This window comes from Amblyomma mixtum, chromosome 2, assembly GCF_055824585.1.
Source record: "Amblyomma mixtum isolate Tamu chromosome 2, ASM5582458v1, whole genome shotgun sequence".
NCBI classification, from domain to species: Eukaryota; Metazoa; Arthropoda; class Arachnida; order Ixodida; family Ixodidae; genus Amblyomma; species Amblyomma mixtum.
This window is the reverse complement of record NC_143013.1, coordinates 114,173,033-114,188,507: the sequence shown is the minus strand read 5'-3', so window position 1 is coordinate 114,188,507 and position 15,475 is coordinate 114,173,033. Positions and strand designations below refer to the sequence as shown.

Sequence of the window (15,475 nt, the reverse complement as noted above, 5' to 3'; positions counted from 1 at the left end):
AAAAAAGGAATCCTTAGCTTGCGTGATCTTGTTTCTTAATAGACTGCCTAGCATGCTCTCATTAGACGCATTCCGATTACGTGAACGCCGCATTCGCTTTAGCTTACGTTTAGTGTGGATAATATCCCGCGTAATCCATGGGTCGTGTTTTTTTTCTTAATAACACTAGGAACATACATTGTCAAGCAATCGAGGCATATCTTTTTAAACATACACCATAACACATTTACATTCTCCTCAGCCCTAAAGCTGTCAAGGTGGGTCTCTAGAAAATGCAAAATTCCTACATCATCAGCTCTGTTAAACTTTTTCACAACAATGGGACGCTTTTTGCTGTCAACGTAAACTGATAAGGAAAAAACACAGGACACAAGATTATGATCAGATACACCCTTCAAAACATCAACGGAAATAGACTTAAGGGCAGAACTAATGAACTAATGAATGTGGGATGCAGAGGCACAGATCCTGGTTGGTCTGTCAACAATCTGGGTCAGATTACACTTGAAGGCAGTGTCCAAAAGGAGCTCAGATTGACCAGAATTGGCACCCATAGTACACATGTGGATCCAATCTATATCAGGCAAGTTGAAATCGCCACCTAAAATCAACTTCACTCGGTCGCCCCGGAAGCGTTGAACATAGTCACACAGCTCTTCAAGAAAGGCGACATCCGCGTTAGGAGGTCGATATACTACACCTAATACAATAGTGTTGCCACAGAAGTCTATCTTACAGAAAAGACTTTCATGGCTTGGAATACCCGGTAGCATCACAGCAGATATACTTTCCTTAAGTACTATCGCGACTCCTCCGCCACGTGTCGGTCTGTCGCATCGCAATATTCTGTAGGCGGGAGGAACTATTAAGCTATCAGGGATTTCAGAATGAAGCCATGTTTCTGTCAGAAACGTAATATGCGGGTCCAGGTCGTAAAGAAGTCCTTCGAATTCGGCTGTCTTATTTCCGATGCTTTGAGCGTTGAAGCAAACGAGTCGCAACGGTCTGACATTATCAGCTGGTCATTTATAAGTCTTTCGCTTCTGATTCCGTGTGACAACACGAGTCGGTGATGTGGCAACATTCACACTGGAGGGAATCTACGCCTTCGGAATCAACTTTGCGCTCATTTAAAACAGCAGGTTTCCGTCTTTCATTCCTTTCTTCGTCCCAGATGTATGTGTCACCGTTGAAAACTAGCTTATCAAATTTTAGGTATGCCTTATCCTCAGGTTTGCAATTATCTTTAACAGTAGACCACAGCAGTTTCCGCACTCTTTGAATTTTAAGCGGGTAGTCCTCAGATAATGACATTCCTGAACCTTTCAGCTTCTTCGCATTCCTAAGAACGTTCATTTTTTCATTAAAATCGAAGAACCGCATTATCACTGGTCGATTCTTTTCTTCTACTTGCCTGCCAAAGCGGTGTATGCGTTCAACGCTCCCCACCGTAATACCTAGTTTTTTTTCAAACACTTCTGTTAACACAGCATCCCTCAGGCTCCTCGGAGTTTCCGTGCTATCTTCTTTGACCCCAAAGATAATCAAGTTATTACGCCGAGAGCGGTACTCTAGGTCATCAACCTTGCTACTCAGTGATGCCATCTGTTCTCGTAGCTCCAGAACAGAACTCTCACATTCCTCTACCTTCTTTAATGTCTGCGTGATAGATTCTATTTTTCCTTCAATTGAAGCCAGCCTTCGATTTGATTCTGATATATGACCGTCCAACTTCTCCCTGTTAGATTTCAGCTCAGTTGCAGACACTTTCTGATTTTCAATGATTGTTTCCAACTGATCAGACATTGACAAGGTGGGGCCTGGATTGGTTTCAACATCGCCACTTAACAAGAGCACCAGTAGACAAAATGAGTCAAAGCAACCCGCAACACACTCACATAGCACCTCTGAGCAAGGGAGCACAACCAAACACAAAGAATCACTTTTAAATTCAGGGTGTTGCTTGTTACTGACCTGCACAAAAAAGACGAGCCAGTTTTGATGCGTGTGCATCTTGCAGCTGCTCCCTTGCTCACTGACGAAGAACGCCTGAGAGGCGTTTCCGGACGCATCCAACGATGTCGATGTCACTCTGCCTTGTTCATGAAGCGCACGGAAAAGTTCCGATAAGTTCGCATCGCTCGAATTCAACGCTGAACTGTGACGTGTGATGATGGTCAAGACAGGTGCACGCAAACTGTGGGGGCAGGTACACGGTGATTCCAATGGAGCAACATCTTCGTAGGAGGGACCGCCGCATGTAGCAAAAGCCTGCACAAAAAAGACGAGCCAGTTTAGATGCGTGTGCATCTTGCAGCTGCTCCCTTGATCAATTGAAAGAAAAGAAGAGCAATCATTAAGCTTAATATGAGAACGCAGCTGAACCTAGAACGTTCGGCCGAAACACGCAACGCAGGATCGGGAAGGCAAGCAACCTGCACAATGCTGTTTAACACACAAGCGAAGCAATTACAGCGCTTCCAAGCATATTGAAGGAATAAATTTAAGCTAGACTAAAGTGTGAAACGAGGAGGCTAACGAAACGGTTTGAGCTCAAGTTAAGGGCAACGCGTCGTGCTGTGGAAAGAAAAATGATAACTGTAACCTTAAGAGACCTGAAGCGGGCAGAATGGGTGAGGGGGTTATTTACTTCCTAGTCGAAATCGAGAGCAAGAAATAAGCTTGGGCAGGGCAAGTAAAGCGAAGGCAAGATAACCGTTGGCTCTTACGGTAAGGGTAACGTAGTGGATTGCAAAAGAAGGCTGGCGTAGCAGGGGGCGGCAGAAAGTAGTTCGGCGGATGAGATTAAAACGTTTGTGTGGATACGGTGTCCTGTCCTTTACAAGATCACTAAAGGACAGGATTAATTGGAGAGACATGGGAGAGGCCTTTTCCCTGCAGTGGGCGCAGTCATGCTGCTGATGATTATGAGGATCAAAGCGTGAACAACCAGTCTGTAGAGGTTCCGGACGTTTCTAGTTTTCGGGCGTCGAGTACTTTGTGTACCACCTCCAGCTGAGGATTAAGTCCTCGGTGAACCTTCCAGGCCTCGTAGGTGTCCGCTGCTAATAAAGTCATCTAGACATACTTTGCCTTTTTTGATGTCTTCGACTGCGCTGCGCAATAGGCGTGAGTCCGCATCAAGCAACTCAGTTCTTCTTAAGGAATATTGGGTTTACTTTATAAACACAAAGGTATGCCCTGAGTGTCGAAATCAACTCGTGTCGTCGATTTTTTGCATACGTACTACACTGTGGTGTCCATACACTTGTGTAGTGGTACGACAACCACACGTAGTTGCCTATAGCACAAAAATGTTGCGCTCCAAAGTTAACTGGCGTCATTGACGAGGAGCCTACGGCTGGGCAGGATATATTATGCATTGTGCACTTTCGTACTTCTCACGTCTTCTAAAAGAGAATCGAGCCAAGAAGGAAGACTCAAATGTTTGAAAAGCATGAGTGAGCGCGTTTTCCTAGTGCTCTAGGGAGGCGTGCGCATGTCTGTACAATGTACCCCTTGGAGCATGGAGGTTTGCTTCTCAGCCTATTTGGAGCCCTTAGGGCACTCCTACGCGCCAAAAGGTACCGAAAGCGAGAAGAAGAATGCAACTTTCATTACACCGATTTATAACTTAAGGGCTTCCCCTCTATACAGCTACAAAAGAAATCCCGTTGTTCGGTTACTTTTGACAAAGACGGTATGTGTTATATGTACCACAGGTGCGGATTTAAAATGAAGAATCATTTTGCGTTAGTTCACGAGTTTGTAGCAGGACGTCGATATACAACCGGTAGGTGACTGTGCATTATGCAGCACCCTTTGAGCAAAATCATGGATCACGTCTGCTATCTACAGCAGCTAATCGTAAAAAGACGAAAAAATGTTTTATTTTCTCGGGTGGTGATCGCGTTTGATTCCAGCGCACTGGCTCTTGATTTCCCTCATGTAACTCGAAAGAACACCCAAGTGAAGTGCGCTTCCGCTTGCGTGCAGATCGACTACGTCATCTGGACAGGAGACATAGTGGCACACAGTGTTTGGAACACGACACGTGCCCGCAACCTGGACATCATTCAGTACACGGGCAATGCGCTGAAGAAGTACCTGCATGGCGTGCCGGTTTTCCCAGCGCTGGGCAACCACGAGGGTAACCCTGTCAACAGGTGAAGAACGCGTGTTCACAGTGTCATTTCGAACATAAGCACCTGTACAGCATTGCTGGAACAATCTGGACTTCTAGACAACGCAAAGAGAGGAGCCGAAAGAGAACGAGAGGAAGCAAAACCTTTGTGTAATAGGGAATAAGTACTCAATAGCATCCACCCAAGCACAGCCTTACGGCTACAAAGCAAAACTATAGGGGTTATTAAAGTGGCGTAACGCACGCCGTTTTGTTGTTCAAGGTGCGGCCTCAGGGCTGCCGGCCCGAGCAGGAGGCGATAATCTCATTAGACACGCTTGTGGTCTTTCTGAGTGCTTCACAGACAGCAAAATGGCGGCCGCTTTGACGCCAATGAATACTCCCTATACAGCATCCACAGAAAATTCCCACTTAAAATAAAGATAAATTATGAGTAATTACAAAAAGTAATTCATTATTACAAAATACTCCACCGTGGAGTATTTTCCTAAACATTCAACCGAAACCTTTGTCCTTTACTCAGGGCTTTTCGTTATGTGTTCGACGATGCGCATAAAGGCAGCTTCGCATGTTAACCAGTTGATCCGTGTTGTAAACGAGGCACCAAGAAATCTAGCTACCTTGCTTTTTCGGTCATAATTCCAGTACAAGGGGCTCATAACGTGGTGGACGCTAATTTTTTGCCAGTGCGCTTTTGCTGATTAGGAATGGTGCGTATAATATTAAACATTGTTCAATTCGTGGAATGCGCCAAAACTTAATATCTACAAATGAATCTTCTTTTGCACTGTGGTTTCAGTTTCTGTTTCAGGTTGCTGAACAATGGTTGTGACGTTACGAGTATGAGATCACGTGAGGCTCACTGTCTACGAATGCAACACGCAGCAGAAATTGGGCTTAGCTCATTTACCACCGCCACCCCCCCCCCCCTTACCTATCCGTGAATCTCGCACTTTTCATCGAATAAAATTCATTCCGCTTCATACATCAGCCAAAACTTTTTTGTACCGTAGCAATCTACACCTCAGTGTTCGAACTGTTCACACATATACGCCGATATAAAACAAATCTGTCCCGCGCTTTTCCCTTCCCCTAACTCTCACTGTAGCCCTTCTCGCTCCCTTCGCGCCAACTGACTCTGCAATGCGCCCTCGTCACCTCGGCCCGGACCAGCTAAACGCCTGACATAACGGCTATTTCAATAAACGTGTGCACCACCGCCCACAAGCGAGACATATGAGAGCTGCTATATAATTCGCTTTGTCGTCGTTTTAATTCACACCAACTATTGCGCTAAACTAGTCCAGAAGTCAGAATGACAGCAACTGAACAAAGTGCGAATATATTACCCTCTTTCTGTGCCTCAGGTGATCTCATATTCATTTGTGACGTCGCAACCATCGTATGTCAACATGAAACGGGCGCCGCAGCTGCATTGGCGAAGAAATCCAGTCATAAATTAGTTGCTGTCTTGTGCATAATTCCACAGCAGAGTTACACGGAGCAAAGCTTGTTTTTGCTTCTTTAATGGAAAAAGACCCCAAAGATTTGTCTCTGCGTACCACTAAGAGCTGATTGAACGGACTGCTAGAGTTGCTCAGATGGATGAAATTCTGTTCAAAAGAAGGAAAGAGCCTCCAACACTTGAGAAACTGGTTTCTGTTTTAGTTAAATAGTATTTTGCTTGTCATCATGTTGTTTCCGGTTTCTCCGCACCGAAAGAGCTGATTGAACGGACTGCTAGAGTTGCTCAGAAGGATGAAATTCTGTTCAAAAGAAGGAAAGAGCCTCCAACACTTGAGAAACTGGTTTCTCTTTTAGTTAAATAGTATTTTGCTTGTCATCATGTTGTTTCCGGTTTCTCCGCACCGAAAGAGCTGATTGTACGGACTGCTAGAGTTGCTCAGAAGGATGAAATTCTGTTCAAAAGAAGGAAAGAGCCTCCAACACTTGAGAAACTGGTTTCTGTTTTAGTTAAATAGTATTTTGCTTGTCATCATGTTGTTTCCGGTTTCTCCGCACCGAAATTACCTTACTGGTAGAGAAAGGTCACGTAACAGTTGCAGGCTGGACAACATCTTTCTGTAGTTAGCAGCGCGAAAAAACAAGGAGGAATGAAGACAAGACACGACCCTTCCCCACAGGCAGTCTCGCCGTACCACTCATTCCTCCTGCGAGGCTGCTTTGCTGACCGCTCAGCCCCTGGCCAGCAATGGCTAGTGGACCGAGTCCTACATGAAGCCCTCGCCCGTGGACTCCTGTTCCAGTAGTGAGCGCCCAGACAGCCTTTCTTTTGTCCAGTAAAGTTGGTTCCATCCACTGACGGCAGACTCTGACTCGCAACAGAAACTTTATTAGCAAGAAAGGCATCTTCTCTCCGATGACTTTCTGCTTATAAAGTTTCAGTTGGGAGTCAGCGCTCCTGGTGTCTTTTCTTCCTCGTCCTTGTTTTTTCGCGCTGTTAACCAGCCAAGCAAGCGATCACGCGATCTTGTGACGGGATCACAATCTGACTATCGGCATTCCAGAAAACTGCCCTTCGTTGTCAAAATCAATGCAGCTGCCATTCACCCAAAGTGCGCTTCGCATGAGCCGGACGGGAGCACGGAAAGAGCAACCTGGTTCTGACAAACCCCAGCCGCCGGCCGTGTTTGAAACAGGTTGTCGAACCGAAACCAAACTTAAACCCGAAACCGGAACCGAACCCGTATTTTCTCTCGGAACCGGAAGCGAACCAATTCCATACTTTTTTCGCCGCCTTGAAACTCAACACAAATCGGAATGATTCAAAGGAACCGTTTCGAACTGTTTGTGGACACGGTTCAGCCCCACTTGTTTAGAACGCAGCTCTTTGGCACCCGTTTCTGCGTTTCGCGGCGTCGCCGTTGTCCGTTGTATCCAGCAGTGGACACCTTAGTCGCGCTTTAAGCTGCAAAACCAATGGAGCGGGAGCTTGGAAAGCAGAGTGCAAAATGGGTGAATTGGTTTTTGAGGAAAGGAAATGGCGCACTATCTGTCTCGCACATCTCAGTAGACACCAGAAGCAGAGGGAAGGCGCATAACTGCCCTCTTGGAACAGGGGACTGCTCAATCGTGCTGTAAGCGTAAATATTCCCACCGAAAGCTAACGGCGCAAGCCAGCGCGAAAATGCCATCCAGTCTATGTGAGAACAATTCAAGGAAGCCTGTTGTGTCTACAAATAAATATAACTGGCGCTTCTCTAATGAGCTTTCGGTAATTCTGAAGAATTGTGCGCCGAATTGATATGAAATCTTTAGTTCATTAGAGTCTCGGGATTTCACTATTTGCGTACAGATTTAATCGAATTGTTGGCATTGCTCTAACTCATAAAGCACCAAGTGAGAATAGCGTTCCTTTGATTCCGTCATGTACCATGAATATGTAACATAGGTGCAAAGACCCAAACCCGTTATGCAGCATTTACTTTCGGATGCATTCATTGCATCACAAGCAGATCCTAAATAAGACCCGTCACGATGTCTCATTGGCTGTAGCGCTCGGCTGCTGATCCCAAGGTCACGAGTTCGATCCCGGCCGTGGGGGCCGCATTTCGTTGGCGGTGAAATACATAAACGTGCGTGTGTTGTGCGATATGAGCGCATATAGAGGAACACCAGCTGACTTACGTCAATGTGCAGTCCCGCACTACAGCGTCCCTTATAGCCCCCGTGTCACTTCGACACGTTACAACCCAAACATTACTAGTGTTATTACAAAAAAAGCGAGTATAAATTGCTGCAGTATATAATCCGAACATACTCTGGTGCACGCGACGAAAATAAGCAAGGAAATACGGGATTAGGTGTTATAAGGAATAGCGAAGAGGGAACTGCATGTTACAAAATTCTATTACGCCCATGTCCAGAAAGACAGATGAGCATTTGACTGCCTAATAGGCACAGCTGCCAGAAAGGGTGGTTTGTGCTTTTGAAAAATAAAAACCTTGAAACAAGTTCGTGGAGGAAAAATGCACGACAGATTCACCGCCTCTATCAAGGTATCAAAAAATTCTGTCGACATGTAGACTTCCTTAAAAGCACCGTAGAAAACTCACAAAAATTCTACGTGGTGCATTTGCGTTCTTCCTCAAACACTGCAACACTTGCAGCAGTGTCACAACGCAACGTCGCAACGGAGGTATTGCAAATTTGTGTCCGAACATACACGAAATGCTCCCAATCCTTCCAATCCTGCTTTTTTTATCATACCCTTTTCGTCAGAACAAAAATGGTGACGACATCGGTACAGACCAAAATCTTAATTTTATACTGTACTAGCGAGAAACCACGATAAGCTGTGTTTTTTAAGATACTGAGCTTTATATATAATGCCAGTTACAGGTGATTTAAATAAAATATATTTGGTAGACTCTTGAGATGTCTGTTGGAGGTGTGCGGAATGGAAGGTATTAACTAGCAAGTTAGTTTTGAGGTGACGGAACGGTGCCTTGTCTCCGTATGCCTACTGATACTGGACAGCTTCCTCTCTCAGTAGTGCGCGGTAAAGTAGAGAGCGCATGCGGCAGTCCTGAAGGCGCCCGCGTACGTACTCTGCGTAGGAGAAATTCCCGAGTGATATGAACTTCAAGGGAGACCTTATACTCGCTCGATGGGGTCTCCGAAACAGCATAAACTGAAGGGCTTTATAGATGCAAAATCCACCAGCTTTTCTCCTTATGTACCTCATCAATGGATTCTATAGAATACATAGCCGATTGGCACTAATTTTGAGTTGATTTGATTTTCCGGCTTTTACCGTAAATTCATATCTTTTCGCTGCGCACAGTAAATTAAAGCGGGTAAAACATCTCGGATTCAGAAAATTTTGCATTTTAGAGCGCAGCTCTTTGGCGTCCGTTCCTGGGTTTCGCGTCGTCGTCGGCGTCGGCCTCGTAACCAGCTCCGCCCCCCTTTCATCCCCCCAGCGCTATCGGCGTCAGCGGCATCAGTCAGTCGCTGCTATCTCTTCCCTTCTCCCTTTATCGTGTTGTCCGCTTGCTGCGCGCGCTTCTGCCCCCATCGTTTGCCGCTGGGTGTACACGCCGCCCCCCTCCCCCCTCTTCCTGCGAGTCTCCGGTTGTTAAAGCGCCGGCTCGAACTTAATTCCTTTCTTCGCTCCTCCTACAATGCAACCCCTGTGCGATGGCAATCAGAGAGCCAGATCGGTGGCGGCGGATCTGTATATGTGCACCGCCCGAGCCGAAATTGCGAATACGTGTGAAAAATAAAAAAAAAATTCTGTGATAGCGCATACATGTGTTGCTCGATTTCTTTGCCTCAATCTATCGAAAAGGTGAAACAGCTTATTTGCTGCGCTCAAATTTCGCATTAGGAAGTAACGTAATCGTCGGTAATTTTTTTTATTTTATAGACGAATGTCACACAGAGAAGCACACAGTATAATAAGGTTGATTAAAACCCATCTATGTTAAACAATTTTTTTGGCCAGAGCCAGTTTCAACTCGTTTGAACCAGTTCGGTCCGGTCTGAACTGCTTCAAACCGGAACGGTCTGCCGTTCCGGACCCGAACCCTCAACTGAACCCGAAAAGCGTGAACCTGAACCGAAACTCCCCAAGAAATTAGAAGGACGCTTAAGCTTCGCCTTAAGAGTAGACGCGATAGCGCCATCGCCTATTTTTTTCCTCTTTTCATTCATTTTCCTTCTCACTTCTCACCTAAACTGAAGTTGCAGTCGTAGTCGTCGGCACATCGTTCTCGACAAACCCGATGCCATGAACGCCAGCACCGCATCCGCGCCGAACGAATGGGCAGCAAGCCGCAAGCTTCGTGGTGAACGCGCCTTGGATGTGCGCTGCGTTGTTCGCTACTCACCGTGTGATTCCTGCGTCCGCGGACGGACCTACTGCGCCCGAACGAGACGAGCGGGAGGCGCTGCCGTCGCGCGCTATCTGTTTGGCAGTGGCGTACATTGCGAGGAGGAGCGAGTGGTTTTAGTCGGCACCGCCTGATGGCGCTGCGTAGGAGCCAAGCGAAGAGGAAAAGCAGCCGAAACGTACTTTGCTACTCGCTTAACTGCGACTTCTGTAATTTCCATGCTCGTAATTACTAATTACACCACAGTACTTACCTTTAAAGCACCCTACTAAGTCAACACCGTGATCAGTAGAGGCGCCTTTGTTTGTTCTAAGTCATCGAGCCGGCGTAGCAGAGTGGTTAGCGTGCTCGTCTTGCACTCAGGAAGCCTCGGTTACATTCCCCAAATCGACCAATTTCCTACTCGGTTTTATTTATTAATACTTCTGGTATTTTTCGCTCGCGGCCAACGCCGCCGGTGCCGATGACGACACCAGCTTTTCTGCGACACGGTGCCCTTAACGATATCGCGTTGAAATTCCGCTTTGATACCCTAGTTTCAAACAGCCGACTGCTGGGCAAGGGCGCACCGCTTAACCATTGCACCACAGCGCTAGTAGTGGTACGAGGACGCCCGTCATCTATAAATGCGATTTAGAGGGTCATGACGTCATCAACACCACGTGACCACCAGCGCAGCAATCATAGTGCACCGCCAGATTTGAAAATTTGAGGACCTCCCAAAATTTGACAGATGGCCCCTGGGTACTGAACCGGTGTTTTTTTTTCAGATTTCATCTCCGGGTTCAGTTCCGGAGCGGCATTCTGTTCCGATTGTAAAACTCGCACAAATCGCTCTGTATCCCGGGAGGGTGCGTTCGCCTCTGGTTTCCTGGAGTAGGAGACCAGAGGGAGTGGAGAAGGGCGAGGAGATGTTAGGAAAGGGGCGTACGAGCAATGAGGATGGATCGGCAGTTCCAGTGGAGAAAGCTATGGAATGGGAGGCGTGTCATAGTCTGATGTGTCTTCGGGGTGGGGGCTCTGAAAACGGCCACAGGGCTTTTTCTTTTTGAGGAGCGATGAGTCAGATGGGGAGGAGAGGGCTTTAAGTGTACGTTAGATTTGTTCTATGAATTCCGCCTGCTTGGCGACGGCCTTGGAGAGTGTAGTGACTACGGCTGTGAGTTGAGTGATCTGCAGTGTTTGTTTCTGGATTTGGTGTTCCAGGGCTTCTTGGCGTTGTGGTATGGTGTCAAAGAGGGAGGCGAGGTGGATCATGCGTGCCTCAAGGGCCTGCATGTCAAGTTGAAGCTGGGCTAGGGTATCGGGTTTATCGGGTTGTTGTGTGGGGGTGAGCGAGTGTTTGGTGCGGGTTGTGGAGTTGGGGCAGTGGGAGGCGGCCCACCTGGATGCGGTCGCGAGGATGGTGGCTCTTGGCCCGGGACGCTGGCGGCATCCGTGCTGGAGACGGCTCTGGGTGGAGATAGGTTCTGGGAGTAGGCTTAGCGCTGCAGTGGTCGCTAGTTTGGGCGTCAGGGAGCATTTTGTTGGTGGCTGTGAAGGTCCTTGCAGGACATCTGCATACGGTGGTGCCAGTGTGAATGGTCAAAGGGAGATACTTGCGAGAGGAGCGGTTTGGAATGGTTGCGGGGGTTTCAGGGCCGTTGCCAGAGAGATGGCTTGGCGGTGGGTCACGAGGTTTTGCCTTTGTAGAGGGCTGTGCTCGGGCTTGGTCCTGCTGCTTGCGGACCGGGCAGGTGTCGGCGAAGGTAACGTGGTCCTTTTAACAGTGCAGGCACCATGGGGTACGGGGATGGGCAGCGTTCGGGTGGACAACGGTGGTGGTACAGGTAGGGTAGAGGGCTTGAGCGGAAGGGCACTGGAACTGTCTGTGCCCATACTGAAGGCAGCGAAGGCAGCACAGTGCCCGGGGACGGTGTGGGTAGGTACGAATTGCGCACAAAAGACACACACAGGAAAAAAACACACACACACGAGGGAGACTGAAAGAGCGCAAACTATAGGTACGAATTGCGCACAAAAGACACACACAGGAAAAAAAACACACGAGGGAGACTGAAAGAGCGCAAACTATCAACTGAGTTGATAGTTTGCGCTCTTTCAGTCTCCCTCGTGTGTGTGTGCTTTTTCCTGTGTGTGTCTTTTGTGCGCAATTCGTACCTACAACAGTATGCACCAACTCGCCCTACAAGAAGTTCTTCTTAACTACGGTGTGGGTAGCAGCGGTATGCTATTTGTTCGAAGTAGATTGTTCGTGCGACGGTGCGGCCCTCGCACGTAACTAGGACAGTGTTTGTGGATCCCATCATCCGTTCACCGATGATGTTGTGGGTCCGGGAAGAGATGCCAGCCAGGAGTTGGGAGTGAGTGAGCCCGCTGCGGTCGATCGGGAATATTCCTTGGGCTGAGTTTTCGGGGGTGAGTTCGTATGGAATTAGATGGTGAGCAGTCGAGCTAGAAAGCGATGAGACGCCAGTTTCGGATGAGCCGCCGTTTTGCGTTGAGACGCCGGGGCCCGATGACCGCCGAAGACCACTGAGACGCCGGAGAAGGATGAAACGACGAGAAGGCGCTTCGCAGTGTAGTTGTAGTTAGTCCGAAGAATTAGAAGCGTTTGGTCGAAACGGGTGTGGACAGTAATTTCCGCGCGTGCGGGGTCAGTGCGGTGGGTGCAGATGTGATAAGGTTGAATATATGACTCACCGGTGCAGCTATGAGTGAGGCAGGGAGGTGAAAGCCAACTGAGATGAGCGTATGTCGATGACGGGATGGCTCGGGAAGCTTGCGAGTTATACGGCCCCACCCCGTTACACCTGTGGACACGGTCAATAGTAAAATACGACGTAATGGGCACCTACCTCAGATTTTCTGCTTGAAACCGACACTTATTAATGGTGATGGACCATTCCTCAAAATTGGTCTGGTTTATGGCGGTTTAATGTCCCAAAGCAATCTAGGTTATGAAGGGCGCCGTAGTGGAGGGCCCCAGAAATTCGACCATCTGGGGTTCTTTAACGTGCGCTTTCAGCGCTCAGTACACGGACCTCTAGAATTTCGCCTACATCGAAATTCAACCGCCGCGACCGTTACCGAACACGCACCTTTCGGACCAGCAGCGGAACGCCATTGACACTGTGCCACCGCGGTGAAATAGGTATAATTTTACCCACTGCGTAAATTGGTCATGAAAGCCATCTTGGATGAGCTGTTCGACACATTCCTTCGTTTTTGTTTTCCCCGTACTCCTTATCATGCAAAAGTTACATATTCTGCGGTCAAGTTATTCGTTGACACCAGAGAGGCTTTAGGCGCCCAGCACAAAAACACGATGTCCTACCATCCTCAAGCCATCACAGAGGGTGTCAGCAGAAATCTTCAGACGATGCTGGTGGCGTTCACCGAGCGCCATAAGGACTCGGACGCGCGGACCCAGGAAATGGCCTTTGCCACAAGAACAGCTAGTTTTACGCCTGGAGATATCCTTCTCGGGCACAGGCTCCTTATCGAGCATGCTTTCTGCCATGCTTCTGAGTTACCAGCTCGCAATTATTCCATTTACGGTCACGATCTGTTCAGCCACGTGGCCGGAACCCTGAAGGAGGCCAGAGAGAATTTGGATCTCACCCGCCTAGAACACTGCAATCAACACAACAAAGGCAGCAGACCACTGGAATTCTGCGGCGGCGATCAGGTGCTCCGTTGTGCGCACACAGTTAGTGATGCGGCAAAAAGGGTTTCCAGCCTCCCGCGCTCCTCCACGGAGCAACCCTTACGTGGTAACAAAGCGTGTGTCCCGGCTGCCGAACGTGTTTCGTAATGCACAGTGCTTACCATGATCGTTCACCAACCGCGTAGGCGCACGTGGTCCACCGGGCGGTTGGCACACGCGTACTGGAACGACCAACCTGACCTTTAACTGGTTAAGTCTTCTCAAAGTCGGCGGAGGCCTGCAACCGTTACCTCTAAAACCGCAGCACGCCATTGTTCTTATGCCCCTTTTCCTCACCACTTTTTCTCCGCCTTTTTTGGTGCCCCGGGAGGAGTACCGTCTTGTAAGGGGCGGATGGTAGAGCTCTACGGCCCCTTTTTAGGCATTTAACTGCGCGCGCTCTCTTCCAGTTATCAAAGTGCGCGTGCGTGCAGCGCCATTGCGCATGACCGAACAGTTGCTCGCAAGATGTGGCATGTGATCGCTGTGGTGGTCACTTAGTAGGGGCAGCGAAAGCAGTGCGTAGGGGGGATTCGGGCGGGAGCGCTTCTGGGGCGTGGTCACGCATTCGACGGCCAGCACGACCCATCAGGTCGTGTCGCCGGCAGCACACTTAGCACGAACGCTCGAACGTGTTTCCGCCACTACTATTAGCGCCGCTTGGAGTCGGCCGCTGGGTCTGTGACAATGTTAGGATGGAAGCAGGGCACCAGCCCTCTCCAGCAGCCGCAAACACACTATGCAGCATGGTCCCGGACACAGCGTCTAGCGCATCTGTCAGTGCGGGCCACGTACTCGAGCGGTCGTGTTAAGCGTCCTCTTGGCGGTACGCGGATAGGCGAGCGGAGATGGAGGTGGCATCTACAAAGATGTAATAGATGGCTTGCCATCAGTGGCTGCTACGCGAGCAGCCAGGTTTCATATGCTGTTTCGAGCCCTTTGGCCCTTTGTCCCATCCGCGTCTCACTGTATTTTCTGCTAAGTTCTTTTTACCCACCCCCTCTACTCTTTGTATTTTTGTTCTGCCGCGCTCAGGACTAGCGCCTGTTTTCTTGTAGCCTTACCCTTGCGCTGTCGAGAGCGTGGAGCGCATGCCTGGCTCCGCAGCTATGTTCTATGATGTGCCCGTTTGGAAGCGTTGTTTTAGTCCGGAATAAACCGGCAACTTTAATGATGGCTGTGGGTGGTTCACTCGCTGGGCGAGACCATAGCTCGCGGACCACGTTCCCTGGAAGGCGGGAGTGAAGTTCGCGGTGCTGTGCATTGTTTGCCGCTTCCGGGTTCGCGATAGAGGAATGCCCATTGCGTCTTTTTTAGAGCGCAGCTCTTTGGCGTCCGTTCCTGGGTTTCGCGTCGTCGTCGGCGTCGGCGTCGGCCTCGTAACCAGCTCCGCCCCCAATGTCACGCTTTTCAATTGGTCGAAATGCTCGTGACGTCACAGTGCGCGAATTTCAAATGGGGCCAATTGTACTTTGGCTAGTAACCATGCAACCAATCAAAGGGATCGTATAGTGATGCTGCAGCTAAGTTGGACTGAGTTTAGTTAATTGCTTAATTAATCAATTAGCCTAATTAATATAGAGGAGAATGAAGAGGTCAGAAGGGAAGGGAAGGGAAAACTTTATTTACAGTAATGGTTCTTCTGCGGTTTGGGGGCTTCTTCAGAGACGTCTTGGTTCTACCCCCAGGAGCCTTCTCTGTCGAAGTCGTCCGCCTCTAACCAGTGGTCGGTTGCCCTCAGTCCAGGGCTCCGCTGGCCACTGC

The 15,475-nt window shown here is 48.8% G+C and overlaps 1 protein-coding gene across 1 annotated transcript in view; it reads left to right on the top strand.

Moving 5' to 3' along the window:
• Nucleotides 1-15,475, top strand: part of LOC149360629 (sphingomyelin phosphodiesterase-like) — a 125,092-nt gene that overhangs the window by 68,444 nt on the left and 41,173 nt on the right. Inside the window, exon 5 of the mRNA XM_089572418.1 lies at nt 3,997-4,166. Within this exon, the coding sequence (XP_089428544.1) occupies nt 3,997-4,166 (170 nt within the window). The remainder of the gene's footprint in view (nt 1-3,996; nt 4,167-15,475) is intronic.